The following is an 18,192-nucleotide window of genomic DNA, read 5'->3' as shown; positions in this document are numbered from 1 at the left end:
TAAACTCTGATATTAATAATCTTTTTTTTTTTTTTTTTAATTTAAATCTACATAACCAATCATAACCAATGACGTGTCATGCGTATGAAAACATGCATGGTGGTGTTGATGTGCTACTGTGTCCATACGTCGGAGATATCTGGGAGTCGGGCAGCAGATCAGTGGAGAGCGGCGGGGACGCTGTCAGTGGACGAGTCTTCAGTGACAGCCTCCTCTTCCTCCTCATCACACTGTATCTCTACTCTGTACATAACTAGATGTGGCAAGAATTCCCTGTACCGTGTTGTCATGACTTCCAGACTCTGGGATGGTGAGTGTTTGGCCATCGAGTCAAAAGTGTGGATTAATAATTCGATTGATCAGGAGCTCAGGCTGAGACGCATCAACCGGTTCCAGGATGCTGCATGATTCCCTTCATTTAATCCTGTTGGTGTCTGAAGCCACTAAACGAGGACTAGTCATGGGGTTTTGGAGTGTCAGGCATTTTCTAATGATTTTGTATAAAATGTGAAACATTCATCTGAAACTAAAATGAAAATAAATTCCATGTTGATGTATGAGATAGGTGCCGTTTGTTCTTGTTACACTGGCGTTTTAGATTCACTGAGACGAGCACTGAAGGACATTTGAATAAGTGAACTAAATATTCTTAATTTATCCCAGATACAATTTTATAATAATTTATTATAATAGGTGAAAATAAATTCACTTCTAGCACACTGCTCCAGGATCAAAACGCACTCTCCAAAAACACAGTGTAATCTTCACACAGTGTCATGATTCATGAGGATCAGCTGTCACTGTGTTACCGGCCTCAGACCTTCAGTATCTCTGCAGTTGTTTGTGCCACAGAAACTGTAACTGAAATGAAAAGTGGCTGCTGCATCTTAAACCTGCATTAAGATTTATTGTTTTTATCTATTATTAACAGCTGGCATCACGTTGTAACTTGATGTTAGCAAACAGTTTCACACACCGTTTTCATTATTAGTAGTTTATTAGTACAGCAGGTTTATCAAACCTTCCTTGCTGAGGTTAATTACATGAGGAATATTCTGGTTCCACTTCACAATAAGACTTCCCTTAAAAAAGATTTATAAATGGTTCTTAATTACGTTTTTAATCCGGTTGTTAACACTTTATAAACTTAACGTTATAACACAGTTTTCATACATTGATGCAGGCTCACTATTTGGCAAGCGCAAGTTAATACTTACTCATTAATCTTACTAATTGAGTTACTACCATTTATAAAGGAGTCTTATTGTGAAGTGTAAAACAACAACATTTAATAATGGAACGATAGTAACTCAATAGTAGGATTAATGAGTAGTAAGCATTAACTTGATCTTGCCAAATAGTGAGCCTGCATCAATGTATAACATGTTCATAATTGTTTATTTATGATTTATAACTAATAACCTAATTATAAACTGTTTATAAAGCCTCTAAAAGGGAAGTCTAATTGTGAAGTTGTACGGATATTCTTTAATAAATTAGCATTTAACCACATTATTATGAATGAAGTTGGGAAGGATTGGTGTGAACTGGAGGCGGCAGGTAGCTCGGCTGTAGGTACGTTACTCCATCACCTGTGTGGCAGGTAGCTCGGCTGTAGGTACGTTACTCCATCACCTGTGTGGCAGGTAGCTCGGCTGTAGGTACGTTACTCCATCACCTGTGTGGCAGGTAGCTCGGCTGTAGGTACGTTACTCCATCACCTGTGTGGCAGGTAGCTCGGCTGTAGGTACGTTACTCCATCACCTGTGTGGCAGGTAGCTCGGCTGTAGGTACGTTACTCCATCACCTGCCTGAACACTGTCCATGTTTCTCTCTTTAGATTCACTCACTGGATTCGGAGACTCTGGAGAAAACACTAAATATGAAGGAGCACAATGACGACGGGACGCTTCAGGTCAACTTGCTCTTAGTTTATTAAGACTTTGCAGCAGGTCACCACACACACTGTTAACACACCGGGCAGCAGCGACACACACACACACACACACACACACAGGTGGGCTCTCTGTCGTTGACGTGAGAACACAGCTTCAACCACTCCTCCCTCCGGTCTGAAGACACACACTGAGATGACGGACACACACACACACACACACACACACACACATCAACACGTTTAACCAGCACACAAAAACCTGACATGAGGGCAAAGGTCGGACAACTGAACCTCCATCCCTGTACTGCAGACACACACACACACACACACACACACACACACTCAGACATACTGACAGTAACACGGCGTGCAGGCTAAACTGGACTAGAACAGGCCGTGTGACCGATCCTGTGACTACACTCATTAAGACTGTTGGTGATGTTAAAGACTTTCTTGCTGCTCACGTCCTCAGTGCTGCGTCCTCCGGAGGGCTGAATGAGTGTGTGTCACTCTGCGGGAGCAAAACAAACACAGATGATACAGGTACAAGTGTAACAGCACACGCTCACACAGCTCATCTTCCTCTTCCAGCTCAGACAACTTTATTTACATCCCGTCTCACCAGACAAACAACCAGGTGTAGTTACAACAACAGAGGAAACATATTAAAAGACATGAGGCAGTTTCAATAAATAAAAGCAGTAAATAGAACAACACATCTTGTGAATTACACAGATAACACATTACTAGTTCTCATCAAAAGCTCATTATAACGTCGGCCCGAAGGCGTTAGAGTCCAGGTCTAGGCTGTTCTGGTTCCTGACAGACAGCCCATTAAACCAGCAGGTAAAAGGTTTAAAGGCTTTCGATAAAAGACTGATAAAAGTTACATAAACTTGTATCAAAGAATTAAGTTCCCGCATTAAGGGAATCCTGTTGTGTGTGTAAATACCCACCTGCTAGCAACGTGTGTGTGTGTGTCGGCTCCCCTCTACCCGTCCTGTCCTCCGCCGCCGGGCTTGGTGACCTGGACGATCTCCACCGAGGTGAAGCCCTTCTTGGTCGAGGCTCTGTTCCTGGTTCTCATTTTATTCAGGGCCATCTCCGCCATTTCCGCGCGCTCCTCCGCGTCGTCCAGCTCGTGGACCGTCTTCCTGTACTTGGACAGGCTGCTGTTGGCCTGCTCCTCCTACAGCCACACAGACAGGAAGTCTTAAAGAAAGTGTCCTATAAACGAGCCTCTAATGAGATTAACGAACCAAGTAATTAAAAGTGCCACAATTTAAAGGAATTGTTGGACATTTCTGTCAGTTTTTAACCGCACAGAAACAAGAGCGGTATCAATCTTCATCATCTGACTCTGTTAAAATGTGTATTGTGCATTGAGCTCTCAGGGCCACCGTACTAAGTAGGTGTTGAGCTGTAGAGAGGCGTTTCTGTTGTTTGACCAACCCTCTTTGATTTAAATGGGGTGGAGCTTTAGCTTTAGCTTTAGCTTTAGCTTTGAGCACCAGCTAAAAAACATGGCGACTGAGCAGCATGTATTTGTAACAGTGAGAAGCTGCTCCTTCAAACCGACTCACAGCGTCCTCGATCTGCCGTTTGTAGCACTTGAGCTTGTTCTGGAGTTTCTCCACCAGCTCCTGCATGCGCTGGTTGGTCTTGTGGTCTTCCTCCGTCTGGAAGATCAGCTCCTTGAGTCGTCGCTCTCCCTTACGGAGGCTTTTCACCGTCTCCACGTGGCGCTTCTGCTCCTGGTCCAGCTCGTTCTCCAGCTCCTTGATCTAGCAGGAAAATAAAGAGGCAGGAAGTGACGAGAGGCGTGGCTCAGTGTCTGTGTGTGTGTGTGTGTGTGTGTGTGTGTGTGTGTGTGTGTGTCATGTCGACCGCGGCCTTCCCTCAACGGATCCAACTCCTCACCTTGGTTTCCAGTTTCTGGATGGTGCGTTTTCCCGCCTTCAGCGCCTGCTGCTCCGCCTCCTCCAGCCTCAGTGTGAGGTCTCTGAGGTTCTGCTCCTGGTTCTTCTTGACCTTCTCCAGGTGAGCGCTCCGGTCCTGCTCCTGCCGAAGCTCCTCGCAGAGCCGCGTCGCCTGGAAGCAGACGCACATGTCAACGCGTGTTTCCACAATTCAAGTCACAATTCTTTTTTTTTTTGCCATGACATGTTTGTGTTTGCTTCATGTTAAAATGTTGCTGTGCGTCTGCTTGTTTTCTCCTGTGTGTGCAGTCAGGTCGCTCACGTCAGTCACGGCCTTCTTGGCTCTCTCGTCGGCGGCGCGAAACTCTGAGATCAGCTCCTCGTTCTCGGTGGAGAGTCGGGCGAGGTCGGCCTCCAGCTTCCTCTTCAGGATCGTCAGACTTTGGTTCTAGTGTGAGAGAAACCGGAGGATGAATCAAAATAAATATAAAAAAATGTGTATTTATAAAACCGTTAAAACCGGCGCAGCCACTCACGTGCATGTTGATCTCACTGAACCTCTCGGTGACGTCCACCAGCTCCTGCTCGATAAGTTTGCGAGCTCTCTCGGACGCCTCCAGGCCTCCTCTCAGCTCCTCCATCTCCCCCTGCATCAGACACAGACGGCGCTCCTGGAGGCTGTACTTCTCCCTCAGCTCCTCGTGCTGACGGGCGTCCTCATCCATCTGCACCTGCAGATCCTGGAGGGGGGGGGGGGTCACACATGGATCATTGCAGTGGTCGTTCCATGTCCCGCCTCGCGGTGATCGAATGCAACTCTTACTTTGATCTGCTGCTGCAGCTTCTTGAGGGTTTTGACCAGCTCAGCGTTGTTCCTGTTGGCGTGCTCCAGCTGAATCTCCATCTCGTTCAGGTCTCCCTCCATCTTCTTCTTCATCCGCAGAGCCTCGGCGCGACCTTTGGCCTCCGCCTCCAGACTGGCCTGCAGCGACTCCACCGCACGCGCGTGGTTCTTCCTGAACACGAGGAAGTAACGGTTATAAATACAAGCTAACGCCGGCTAACAGGTGCAAGTGGCCTTATTGTGGATATCGATGATGACGATGATGACTTGATTTAGTTTTAAAGTGTGTGTGTGTGTGTGTGTGTGTGTGTGTGAGAGTCTCACCTGGTGACTTCAAACTCCTCCTCCTTCTCGTGGATTCTGCGGTCGATGTCGGCCTTGACTTGAGCCAGCTCCAGCTGCACACGTACCAGCTTACCTTCCTCCACCTGGACACACACACACACACACACACACCTCATCACCATCATCATCCTCATCATGTATAATGAGATTATTCTACAGCCACAGAGCGCTCTGCACCTCCAGTGAAGCTTCAGCCTCCTCCAGGGCCAGCTGCAGCTCCTCCTTCTCCACCTCCAGTTTCTTCCTGGCCTTCTGCAGCTCGTGGACGCTGCGGCCTCCTTCGCCCAGCTGGTCGACCAACTCCTTGATCTCCTCTGTGAGGAGGAGAGGAGGTGCATACGTTATTATACGCTTTCCACGTCGCTTCCCCGCCGTGATCTGTTGAACCGCGGCCGCTGGAAGTCACCTGAGAGGGTTTTGTTCTCCTTGCGGACGGTCTCCACGTGATCCTGGCTCTCCTCGTAGGCCGTCTTCAGCTTGTAGAGCTCCGTCATGTAGGAGCGACTCTCCCTCTGGCTGTTGTCCAGCTCCAGTTGCAGCTCCTCGTTCTTCTGGCTCCACTCGGCCGCCAGCTTGTCGAACACGCGCTGCTTCTTATCCAGAGCCGCCGCCGCCGCGTTGGACTGGTCACACGAACGCAGACGAAAGCATCTTCTCACTCACAGACCTTTTACATCAGTGTGCGTCACAACTGTGTGTGTGTGTGTGTGTGTGTGTGTGTGTGTGTGTGTGTACCTTCTCCAGGTCTATGGTGAGGTCCTCCACCTCCCCCTGCAGCCTCTGCTTGACCTTCTCCAAGCTGGCAGCTCGGGCCTGGGCCGCCTCCGCTGCCTCCTCAGCCTCCTGGAGACGCACTGCCAGTTTGCGCCTGGAGGAGAGTGGGAGGAGGGAAAGAGGAGGAGGCATTAAAAAGTATCAATAGTTTATTTGTGTTTTCACCACCATTGTCATTTGATTTGCACAAAGGAAGGAGAGTATTTTTAACCTACTTGGTCTCCTCCAGCTCCTCGGTGCGGTGGATGGCGTCCGTCTCATACTTGCTCCTCCAGGAGGTGACGTCAGCGTTGAGCTTGGACACGAGGCGCTGCAGCTCCCCGCGGCCCTCCGACTCCTCCTCCAGCTGCTCCTTCAGCAGGGAGAGGTCGTGGCGGGCGTTGGCCAGGGCCACCACCGCCGTGTTACGACCCTACAGGGAGGGAGAGAGGGCGGAGGTCAGATAATCACCTCACGAGCAACAAAAGGAGAACAGCATCACCTGCTCAAAACCAACCACCTGGGGAAGTGTCACTTGTGTCTTTGTGTTCGTTTGTGGCGACTCGTACCTTGTTCTCCTCATCCACCTGTCTCTTGAGCTCATCGACCTGCGAGGTGAGCGAGGCCTTCAGCCTGGTCACCTGGGTCAGCTTGCTCTGCACGTCCTCCAGCTCCCGGCTCAGATCATTGTTCTCCGCTGCACGCAGAGAGGACAGAAGGACGGACTGTAAGAAGGAACCCTGTACGTGTTCGTGTGTTCTCACCAGGCGGCTGAAACATGAAGCTGCAGTTCCTCTAACGACCACTAGAGTCCTGCTCCAACAGTGAGTCAGTCCCCATAGACTCCCATGTTAAAATGTCCAACTTTACAGCAGAAATAAACATGTTTACAGCCTGGTACAGAAACTGTTTTGGTCTCTAGAGATAATTTCCTCCTTCATGACACCTGTTTATATAACTCACCTGTTTACATCTTATTAAGGATTAAAGTTCTGCATAATTGAGGGCGTGGCCTCTTTGAGTGCCCATTTTTGGATCAGCCAGGAGTTCTGCGGGGTCAAGTACTGCCAAGATGGCGACGGTGGAGCGGCCCACTCTGAATCAGTCAGTCAGAAACCTGCGGTCGACTCTTTATTTATCTGTGGTTCTCACCCGTCAGATGGATTTTGGTCGTGCTGAGCTCGGTCTGAGTTCGCTCCATCTCCGCCAGGCGAGCGTTGGCCTCCGCCAGGTTGTCCTCCAGCTTATGGGCGTGGGCCTCCGAGTTCATCTACAGGTGCGAACGAACAGACGCAAAGACAGAAGAAGAAAGTGTGGGTAAGATCTTTTTCTTGATCACACAAGATTTCTTGATCGAACGACTTTGCACCTTTGCTTTCTGCGTGGTCTCCACGGTGACGTTGAGGTCTTCGATCTCCGCCCTCATGCTCAGTTTGTCCTTCTCCAGTTTGACTTTCAGCCTGGTCAGGTTCTCCAGCTGCTCGCCCAGCTCCGCCATCGCGTCCGAGTGCTTCTTCCTCAGCCCCGCCGCCGTGGCCTCCGATTGGAGCGCCGCCTCCTCCAGCTCCCGCCTCAGCTTCAGCAGGTCCGTCTCCCGCTTCCTGTTCTGCTCGATCTAGAGGAGGTGGTGGAGGTTAGTAGGGCGGAGGTCACGATGGAGCTCAGTGCTACCCTCTGGTTGATTGACAGCTGTCAGACACACTCACCTGGGTGACGGTGGCTCCTCCCGCCTCTTCCAGCCTATCACTGAGATCCTCCAGATCACGTGACAGCTCCGCCCTCTGCTTCTCCACCTATCAGAGAACAGAGAGAACATCCCACCTGTTTATAGTGGTCAACACGTGTCATGCAGGAGGTTTGAACTCCGGTGACCTCGCGGCTGAGACCTGTACCTTGGCTCTCATGGCGCGCTCAGCTTCCAGCTCCTCCTCCAGCTCCTCGATGCGGCCCTGAAAGAGGAGAGCGTGAACACGTGTTCAGACCAACGATACAACTGTCACCTTCTTCTCCAGAGAACAATAACCACGAATTTAACTCGAAACAAAATCTACACCTGGAATCAGCTGATGCCTGTCTGAACACTAACCTGGTGCTCTTTGAGCTTGCGGCCGAGCATGGAGCTGAGAGCCTGCTCATCCTCCAGCTTCGAGTACATGTTGTTGATCTCAAAATCTCTCCTAGACGAACACACACACACACACACACACACACACACACACACACACGCACACACACACACACACACACACGCACACACACACACAGGAGTGAGTGATCGATATTTGAGTCACCTTGTTCGCACTAAGTTTGGAGTGAAGTCATGTTTGATCATTTCGATGTGCCCTCACCAGAGGCTGCGTTTCCAAGACGACCACTTTAGGCATGCTATAGCATTTAATTGGCTGAGAGGGCGGGGACTATCTGGAGGCTCACGTCATGTCAGTGTCCATCCAGAGGTTTAGTAGGCAGGTAGTAACATTACATTATTATTATTATAATGCGCTGATTCATCAGCTGCTGTGGCTGATGAAGGAGCAGCTGCTTTTAACTGTGAATAACTGTAAATATTGTCTGATTCTTTTCTTTTCAATGTAAATACAGATAACATTTGTTTGACTGTGTGTGTGTGGGTGTGTGTGTGTGTGTGTGTGTGTGTGTGTGTGTGTGTGTGTGTGTGTGTCTCTCTCTCACTTCTTGATGACCTCCTCCAGGTCGATCTTTGCGTTCTCCATCTCATTCAGGTTCTCGATGGTCATCTTCAGGTCTCCCTCTGCCTTCCTCCTCGCTTTCTCCACCTCCGCCCTGATCCTCTTCTCCTGCTCCCAGCTGTCCTCCAGCTACACACACACACACACACACACACACACACACACACACACACATGATGAAGGCAGTAATACTGAGTATATTCAGCTGCAGCTGCCGACACTCTGTCAGGTCTCGTACCTCGTTCACTTGGCTGTTGAGCTTGCTGTTGGTCTTGGTGAGATGATTCACTTTGTCTTCTTCTGTTTGGAGATCCTCCACAGTTTTCTGAATACATTTCAAAATAAATCAGTCTCTATTAAACTCATACATATAAACAACAGAAATGTGTTTATTTTTCTACCTGTTGCAGTTCCTCCAGAGCTCTCTTCTCCTTCTGCAGCTTGGCCACATGATCGTCCCTCTGGTTCAGGTCACCCGTCAGAGTCCGCACCTTGAAGTCCAGACCCTGAACGCACCGTCGAACAGGAATTCAGCGGTAAACTCTAAATCTTACACATTATAACCTGGTTTTCTGTCCATTCAGTGAAATAAAAATACATCTCCACAGCTGCTATACTTCACTTCCTCTCTCCTCCTCCTCCTCCCCTTCACCTGTTTCTCCTTCTCCGTCCTGGCCAGCGTGGATTCCAGAGACTCCAGGTTTCTCTTGAGCTCGTTCAGCTCCCCCTCCAGCTGCCTCCTCTGGCCATGGAGGGAGGCTGTGTTGCCCTCTTCCTCCTCCAGCCGCTCACGCAGATCCTAAATTCACAGTTTTAGCCAAAATAAACCAGTTAGCTTGATCTTGAAACGCTCAAAAAGTTCTTATTCTGCACATATTACAGTCCTACTAATTAACAAACAGACATAGAAATAAAGACATAAATAAATCTTGAAATGCATAAATAAATAAATGAATAAATATATTAATTAATTAATTTAGAAATACCAAAATGTTTTTATTCTGCATTAATTAATTAATTAATTTTTTATACTTGTGTCATTTGTCTTTCACAGTCCTGTGAAAGCTGTAAACATTAGAGCTAATATTGTTACTACTCACTTACGAGCAGTGGAGTGTAAATCTTGTACTTAATGTGGATTTTGAAGCGATCACACCTTGTTTGTTCGTCGCTGTGTCACTACATCATCACTACTGATGTTTACCTGCACTGACTCCTCCAGCTGCACCTTTTGGTGCATCAGCTGGGTGCAGCGCTCCTCGGCGTCTCCCAGCGTGTCCTGCTCCTGCGAGGAGACGAGGAGATGAAGTGTGTACATGTGAGAACGTCACTGTGTTTACAGTTATCCAGGTGCGTCGGCAGAGAGATCTCCGGCAGAGTTTCCTGCAAACTGAAGTGTGTGCAGATGTGCGCTTACTGCGGCCAGCGCCAGCACCAGGTCGTTCTTCTCCTGAGACAGAGTGAACATCTTCCCCTCAAGATCTTTGATCTTTCCCTCCAGCTCCTTGACCTTCTCCACTGCCACCCTCAGCTCCTCCTCCTTGGCCTTGAAGGTCTCCTCCTGACGGGCGACCATCAGCAGGGGCTTCACCTGGAGGAAGCCACAAGGCGGGAAATATAAAGATGAAGATGATGATGATGATGACGAAGATAGTTCATCATTCGTCAAGAGTTGGAACGTCAGCGTGTCACCTTAGTGTAGAGTTTCCACCAGCCCCAGAAGCGCAACTGAAGGAACTTCCTCACGTTACGCTGGATGGCCATCAGTGCAATTCTGCATCACACAAACATAAACACAGAAACACTGTCACACACACACACCTGAGTCAGCATTAAACCTGCTGCACACACACACACACACACACACACACACACTGACCGTCTGTCCACCATCTTCTTAAACTCAACCATCATTAGAGTTCCTCTCAGTTGAGCCTGCAGCATGGTTATGATCTTCGCCAGCCGCTCGTCGCGCATGTCCTCCAGCTTCGCCAGGACGCCCGCACGGAAGAACACCTGGAGAGACAAACAGGTGAGAGAGGGAGGAAGAGGAGGAGGAGGAGGAAGAGGAGGAGGAGAGTCATTTATCAACCGCATGTTCTCATTTGTTTCATGTCATAATAATAGATAATACACAAGAAGTAACAGAGGAGCTAATGAACTAAAGTGTAATTTAGTTAATTATATAGATGTTATATGTAGAGATGTAACATATATACAGTAGCCTACATATATATATATATATATATATATATATATATGTAGTGTTCTGTTTGGTCCCATCAACTCGTCAGTTGTATGTTAATGAGTGTGTTTAATAGAGATAAAACTGTTATGTGTTTCAGGGTTAATAGCTGTTTATGTGTGTTGTTCCTCCACGAAGTCACTTAGTGTAGTAATGTACTAAAATCTACAATATTATAAAAATACCAGAAAGTACAAGATAAAAGTTCTGCATTAAAAATATGAGTGTAAAATGTGAGTATAAGTACATAAGTATGTGCGGGGTACCTTGCTGTGGCCGATGCGGTACTCCATGTTATCCAGACCGATGGAGCCGAGGATGAGCTCAGACGCCTTCTTGTTGTCAACGAATCCCTTAGGGATGACGTTGGGGTTGAGGATATAGTATCTATAGGAGACATTAAGAGGAGGAGCAGAGGGAGAAGAGAAGAGATGGAGGGGAAAAGGTCGAGCTGAAATATGATGGTGCTGATAAAAAAAATCCTGAAGGCCATAAAAACAGTGTTTATCCTTCAGATGGAAAACCATATACAGTGTGTTTACTGGAGGGAAGGAAACGATGTGGAAATGTACAGATTTAACATAATCCATCAACACATGTTCGTCTGATCGTAACTATAATCAAATAATTCTAAATGTCGTTTAATATATAAGGTTTTTTTTATGTAAATGAGGTTTATTGACCATAAAACTCCAAAAGAAAGTGTAAAAGTCTCAGTAATGAGTTGCACTGAAGGCGACTGAAAAGGTGTTATTATCAGGTAATGATTTTATACTTGTACTTACTTATACTACACATGTTCAATAAACAGTCAAACTTTTAAACTTTGATTTTGACCCGGAGAGTCGATGTTAAGAAACATGAAGATGCTGGAAGAATGGAGATCAATAACAAAAGTGATGGGAGTCAGACCTCTGTTTGAATTCTGGGTACTGTAGTCTGTTGGGGAATCCCTTCCTGCAGATGCGGATGCCCTCTAGGACGCCGTTACAGGCTAACTGGTGCAGGATCAGATGGTTGTCTGTAACGCCTTTACAACACGAGAGAGAGCGATGAAGAATTATTGTACTTAAGTATATTTTTAAAGTACCTGTACTTCAGTATTTTTACAATCTAGTAACTGAAGTGAAACAACTTTCACTTGTACTGGAGTCACGTTTGATCAGAGGTATCTGTGTGACTCGGGTGATGCGCTGACCTGACTTCTTGAACTCGTTGGGGACGATGCAGCGGACGAAGTGAGGAGCGGTGCTTCGCAGGGTGCTCATCAGCTTGTTCAGTTGTTCCTGTTGAGCGTAAACAGTTAACGGGTCGTCGCCGCCTGCTGTGAGATTTGCCTCGGGATCAGGTGTGACAGGTGTTTTTCTGTGTGAGTTACCCTGTAGAAGTTGGAGACGGTTTGGAAGGACGAGCCTTTCTTCTGCTTCTTGGTTCCTGCGGCGGCCTCCTCCTCTTTGAAGAGCAGAGCCAGCAGAGACATGGAGGACTTCTGGAAGAGTCCCACCACCGTCTCGTTCAGAGGGTCTTTGTTCTTCTCCAGCCAGCCGGCGATGTTGTAGCCCACCTGTGGGAGGCACACACACACACATTCACTGCAGCCGTGTTCGCATGAAAGGCTCGTGTCCTGCTATAAACTCACTCAGTCAGAAATATCACACACACACACACACACAGAACATCCTAAACATCCATCCACAAGTCAAACGCTCCCACGACAGCCCGGCACTCACTGTGCCGGCGTAGTGCACCAGTTCAAAGTGGGCCTCGGCTCCTTTCTTCCCGCCTTTCGGCTTCAGGAAGTTCGAGGACTTGCCCAGGTGGTTGTCGTGCAGAGCTGCTTTAAAGGTCGAATCTGTGGCCTTCGGAAACACACACTGCTCCTCCAGGATGGAGAAGATCCCCATGGGCTGGAGAGGAGACAGAGAGTCAGGGACTTTTTCTATAATATTTCTTCACATTTTTATTGTAAATATTTGATCTTATTGTCACATTTTTTTTATTTCTATTTAAGATATCTGCAGAACCTGCTTGTTTCATCTTAGTTTATATTTCTTTTCCTCTTACTTTGTTTATTGTCATGCACCAAAACACCAATAAACCAGACTGTGATTGTGATTCTGGTTCTGGTTTGTGCGTGTGTCACCTTCTCCAGCAGGTCGATACACGCCTGCAGGTCGAGGCCGAAGTCGATGAAGACCCAGTCGATTCCCTCCTTCTTGTATTCCTCTTGCTCCAGCACGAACATGTGGTGGTTGAAGAACTGCTGCAGCTTCTCGTTGGTGAAGTTGATGCACAGCTGCTCGAAGCTGTTGAACTGGAGACGCAACACAGAGTCCGAATCGTGAGATGAAGTAACTTACAAAATACGAAATCCAGCACAAAGACCTCACCTCGAAGATCTCGAACCCGGCGATGTCCAGCACGCCGATGAAGTACTGCCGCTGCATCTTGGTGTCCAGGGTCTTATTGATCCGGGTCACCATCCACTTGAACATCCGGTCGTATATGGCTTTAGCCAGAGCACCGATGGAGTACACGCACTGGGCCTGGTTCTGACCTGAGAGCAGATATTGGACAGGTGATGAGCGCACTGTCCCCGCCCGCTGGACACTCCTTGTTTTCAAGACATCTCAACATTGTCCTCGTCACACCTTTGGTCACAAACTCGTTGCCAACCTTGACCCTGGGGCGTGTGATGCCCTTCTGCAGCTCCCCAGAGTTGACGGCCATGAGGTGAGCGACTTTGTCCGCCACTTTAGGAAGAGAAGAAGAAGAAGAGAGGGGACAAGGAGTTAACAGGAACAGGAACCACAAATAAGATGGAGATTAATGTGGAGAAACGACATATAGAGTTTGATAAATATGAGCTGGGACATGAAAAAGGGCGGGCTTCAAGAGAAATATCAAAAGAGAAGGAGAGAGGTAAAGAGAGAGAGAGAACTAGGCCAAATGTACAGGGTGGAGAGAGAGAGAGAGAGAGAGAGAGAGGTGGGCTTTTTATACCCTCGGTGGAATCCACATCAGCCTGTTCCTCTCTGGCTTTCTGTTTGAACTTCATGTTGCCGAAGTGCATTATGCCTCCGGTCAGCTTGTACACACTCATCTTCTCCTCAGGAGTGAAGCCCAGGACATCAAAGGCTTCCTGCGTGCACACGAGCGAGCGAGCGAGCGAGAGAGAGAGAGAGAGAGAGAGAGAGAGAGAGAGAGTTACACAACAAGAAGCAGCAGCACCGTCAACAGGCTGATGAGTTTCACTATTTCAGTTTTAATTATTGAAGAAGTGAATGTGAGACAGAGAGAGAGAGAGAGAGAGAGAGAGAGAGAGGTCGACTCACATCAGTGAGCATCAGCTCCTCTCCGTCGTCCATGTTGTCGACCACCGTGACGCCCTGACACACCCACACGTACTGCTTGGGGTCAGGACTCAGCAGCAGAGCGCCTGGGAAACAAAACATTTAACAATAGAATAATTATAATAAGAAGAAGACAATGAAGCAAAACCCACCGTTTAATGGATCTTAAAGTGATTCTCATTCTCACATTATCAGATTGTTATTTGAATTGATTTTAATCTGGTCGTTATTTAACTTAATTATATGTTACAATATAAAGTTTGACACTTCAACTGCTTTTACCAAAATGTTTCGGCTGTTTATCCACGACTTTTAACTATTTCAACCATGTATTCACGTCACTGTTCACCCACTATATTCAGCTAAATATTATATTGATATACACTATTGCTTCTTCACAGTTTTCCCTGTTACTTTTAATGATATATTTCAACTTCTATTTCAGCTGTTTATCCACGGTTTACTTTTTGCTATTTCAACCATCCAGCATCATTTCTTTTAGCTGGCTAGTTTTTTTTTCCATTAACACACTTTCAGCTAAAACTGTTAAACCTCTAGTTTTAGCAAATTATTATCCATTAACTTGAAGTGTCTCAGTCGCTCTTTGTGTTTCATGTCTCTCACCCATGAGCTCGGGCTTCCTGCCAGAGAGGAGCTGGTAGAAGATGTGGTATCCTCTCTCAGCCGCCTGCTGGGAAATCACTCTGGATTTCTCGAGCAGATCTGATGCACACACACACACACACACACACACACACACACACACACACACACACACACACACACACACAGAGTTTATAATGAGCCACTTATCTCTTTACAGAGTGATGTCCATATTTGATGAAACATAGAAGCTATAAGACTGTGTGTTTTGCTCAGGTGCAATAACGCTGGTGAAGTAATGAAACCGTAAATTAAATCCGCTCACAAGACTCAATATCGGCGCCGGCCAGCTTCGCTGTCGGCCCGAAGTGGATACGAATGAACTTCCCCTGAAACACACACAGACACACGAACGTGAGTCTCAGTGATCTGATGATTGTGATGTTGTTTTTATGTTTCCACGGTTTTAATGAGATTTAATGATGTAAAACACCATCATGTTGTTGTGACCCGGTCCTTACAAAGCGCGACGAGTTGTTGTTCCTGATGGTCTTTGCGTTGCCGAACGCCTCCAGCACCGGGTTAGCCTGGATGATCTGGTCCTCCAGAGACCCCTGAGAGGAGGAGGGGAGGAGGAGGAGAGGGGAGGAGGAGGAGGAGAGGAGAGGAGGAGAGGAGAGGTAACAAGGGGAGGAGAGGAGGAGAGAGGAGAGGTTACAAGGGAAGGAGAGGAAACGAGGAGAGGGGAGGAGAGGAGAGGAGAGGAGAGGAGGAGAGGAGAGGTAACAAGGGGTGGAGAGGAGGAGGGGAGGAGGGGAGGAGAGGTAACAAGGGGTGGAGAGGAGGAGGGGAGGAGGGGAGGAGAGGAAACGAGGAGAGAGGAGAGGTTACAAGGGAAGGAGAGGAAACGAGGAGAGGAGATCATATGACACTTGCTGTAGAAGATTCTCTTGTGTTTTACACTGTGAATCTAAAATGAAAAAAGTTTGGTGTCGAAAAATAAAAGATTATTTCATGGGAAAAACAAACAAACAAACAAACAGACAAACAAACAAACAAACAAACAGACAAACAAACAAACAGACAAACAAACAAACAAACAGACACACTCACCTTGGAGTCGGACACTTTGCTGCCGGAGGCTCCAACATTAGCGAAGTACTGGATGACCTTCTTAGTGTTCTCAGTCTTTCCAGCTCCAGATTCTCCGCTGGGGGAGAGACACCAGCGAGGACTTAAAGACACTGAGACGTGCAGACTACACGGTCTTCATCAACATCAAAAAACAACAAAAACAACAACAACAACAACATTGACGTCCTTACGTGATCAGCATGGACTGGTTCTCGTGCTCTGAGACGTGGAGAGAGGAGGGAGAGAGAGAGAGAGAGAGAGAGTGTGAGTGAGCTGAACATAATCACTGCTGATTTCCCTCAGAGCAGATCAGAGAGCTGCTGATGTTCCCTGTCAGCAGCAGCAACGACACAGACAGCTGCCCCCCAGCCCCCCCTCCTCCTCCCCTCACCCATCCATGACCCATCTCCCTGTCTCCTCACCCATCAGCATGTCGTGGTAAGCGTTGTCGGAGATGGAGAAGAGGTGAGGAGGAACCTCGTTGCGTTTCTTCCCCTTGTATATCTGGGCCACTTTGGCGCCGTAGATGGGAAGCCATTTGTACGGGTTGATCGCCACGCAGAAGAGGCCTGAGTAGGTCTGGAAGAAACAAAGAGGCTTGAAGGGTGCATATGTCAAATTACTATCTATCTATCTATCTATCTATCTATCTATCTATCTATCTATCTACTTGAAGCCTGCCCAGGTGTGTACTTCTACTTTTCCCAGAATGCATTTTAAAGGGTGTAATCTAAACTTCCATACAGTTGTAGAGGATTTGTAAGAGATTTCTTTTTAATAAAAATGGTCAAAATCGACGCTGCAGAGGCAAAAAAATCCTGCGAGACTTTCAGTGGGTCAAACTCCAAAACCAGCGGAAACTACATTTCCCATAATGCAAGTCAGGATTTCTGTTATAAATGTATAGTGTCCGGCCATAAGATGAGATAACCCTGAGTTAACAACTTCTCCCAAATAAATCGATATTAATGAGTAAAATCTGTGGAATGGCCCTTTAATAACCCACAGAAAACAACTGAATTTATTACAATCAGCTGTTGAGCAGAAGTTCTTTCTGCTGAACCGTCACAGACTCACATAGATCCTCATGTTGACGTAGCGGCTGCGCAGGTTTTCCATGACGCTGGCCTCGTTGAGGAAGGTGAGGTTGGCCATGTCGCTGGCTTGGTAGAACTTAGGAGGGTTCATCTGCTGAACGTCATCCTTCCTCACAGTCACGGTCTGAGCAGAGAGAATAATCAAAGGTTTTTAATCATGGTTATTATGATCATTAGCTCAGAGTAAACAGGTTTAGTCTGGGTCTTACTGTGTTCTTGGTGGTCTTGATGGTGACTTTGTCCCCATCTTCAGACTGAATCTCCCCAGCGATAAAAGCCTCCTTCTCGTCTTTGACCCAGCAGGAGCGCTTGATGTCGTATGGTTTATTCATGGCATCCAGCCGCTCCTTCTCTGAGGGAACCAGGAACGGCATGGGGTCCACATCGTCCCCACACTCCCCTTTATATCCACCCGGCATGACTGCTGCTGCTGCTGCTGCTGCTGCCTCCAACACACCAACGGACCGGCTCACTGACCAACTGGCTGCTGCAGAGAGAGAGAGGCTGAGACAGAGATAGAGGACAATTAAAAGTTGTTACTGTAAGTGCGAGGAAGGACAGTGGTGATACTCACCGATGCAGGAGGCAGAGGAAGTGAGTATGGGTGTGTGTGTTGAGGCCACGCTGTTATATACCAGACCGTCTCCTTCCTGATATGGTCACGACTCTAAAACCAGCCGTCACCCCGAGGTCTCATCCCTCCGAATCTGCCTGGCAGCGCAGGATCTGGGAATTCTTCAATCTGCCTCCCTCCTTTTAGGGTTTCCCCTGGAAAGCCATCACTCCTTTCCTCACCCCATCACTCCGCCCCGTCCACACCTCGATCTTCATCCCACCCCGCCTCCGCTCTTCACCATCAATTGCTCTCTCTTTGTGCGCCTGATGGGATTAGGGATGAGTAAGGCATCTTAAATTAAAACCACTGACACACAGAGAAAGCTATTTTTTCTCTTAATATCTTTTGCATTCTTGGAGCAATCTTGATCCTCTGCTCTCCAGACCGACCAATCCCTATTTATTATTGAATAAATCAATATCCTTTAAGATCGACTATTACTCACATAACAGGACACGTGTATCGTGTGTCATCTTTACATGACGCCTTGAGGACGGCGCAGGACAGGGGAGGAACATGGACAGGTTTGTGAGGCGGGGCTCAGGTCAGGTAAAGGCCGGCAGAGTGACACACACACGTGAAGAGAGGGAGGTTCAGGCGTCCTCCACAGCGTCGTTTCACAGAAACTTCCCTCTGTGTAGAATCACTGTCGCAGCGGCGGGAGAAGCCGTCACATCC

The 18,192-nt window shown here is 47.6% G+C and overlaps 1 protein-coding gene across 1 annotated transcript; it reads right to left on the bottom strand.

Moving 5' to 3' along the window:
- Window positions 1-1,916: 1,916 nt before the first annotated feature.
- LOC111646326 (myosin-16-like) lies at window positions 1,917-17,397 on the bottom strand. Its single transcript, XM_023395802.2, has 44 exons — window positions 17,108-17,397; window positions 16,879-17,022; window positions 16,224-16,380; window positions 15,993-16,020; window positions 15,781-15,877; window positions 15,189-15,281; window positions 14,993-15,056; window positions 14,689-14,787; window positions 14,047-14,150; window positions 13,715-13,853; window positions 13,363-13,464; window positions 13,102-13,268; window positions 12,855-13,025; window positions 12,442-12,618; window positions 12,090-12,275; window positions 11,910-11,997; window positions 11,624-11,741; window positions 10,978-11,098; window positions 10,346-10,482; window positions 10,159-10,240; window positions 9,884-10,057; window positions 9,671-9,751; window positions 9,119-9,265; window positions 8,868-8,972; window positions 8,705-8,791; window positions 8,450-8,595; window positions 7,845-7,935; window positions 7,651-7,707; window positions 7,465-7,551; window positions 7,128-7,373; window positions 6,911-7,028; window positions 6,328-6,455; window positions 5,995-6,191; window positions 5,741-5,873; window positions 5,412-5,628; window positions 5,183-5,319; window positions 4,985-5,088; window positions 4,640-4,832; window positions 4,353-4,556; window positions 4,139-4,264; window positions 3,818-3,988; window positions 3,481-3,681; window positions 2,854-3,086; window positions 1,917-2,408 (listed from the first exon to the last, which is right to left on the bottom strand). The coding sequence occupies exons 1-43, from the start codon at window positions 17,315-17,317 to the stop codon at window positions 2,889-2,891; spliced, it is 5,832 nt and encodes a 1,943-aa protein (XP_023251570.1). The 5' UTR covers window positions 17,318-17,397; the 3' UTR covers window positions 1,917-2,408; window positions 2,854-2,888.
- Window positions 17,398-18,192: the final 795 nt, after the last annotated feature.

Source organism: Seriola lalandi, unplaced genomic scaffold, assembly GCF_002814215.2.
Source record: "Seriola lalandi dorsalis isolate HSWRI2012SDOR001 ecotype SW California unplaced genomic scaffold, Sedor1 jcf7180002054969, whole genome shotgun sequence".
Lineage (NCBI taxonomy): Eukaryota > Metazoa > Chordata > Actinopteri > Carangiformes > Carangidae > Seriola > Seriola lalandi.
The sequence above is the reverse complement of the archived record's forward strand: the minus strand, read 5'-3'. Positions and strand labels throughout refer to the sequence as shown.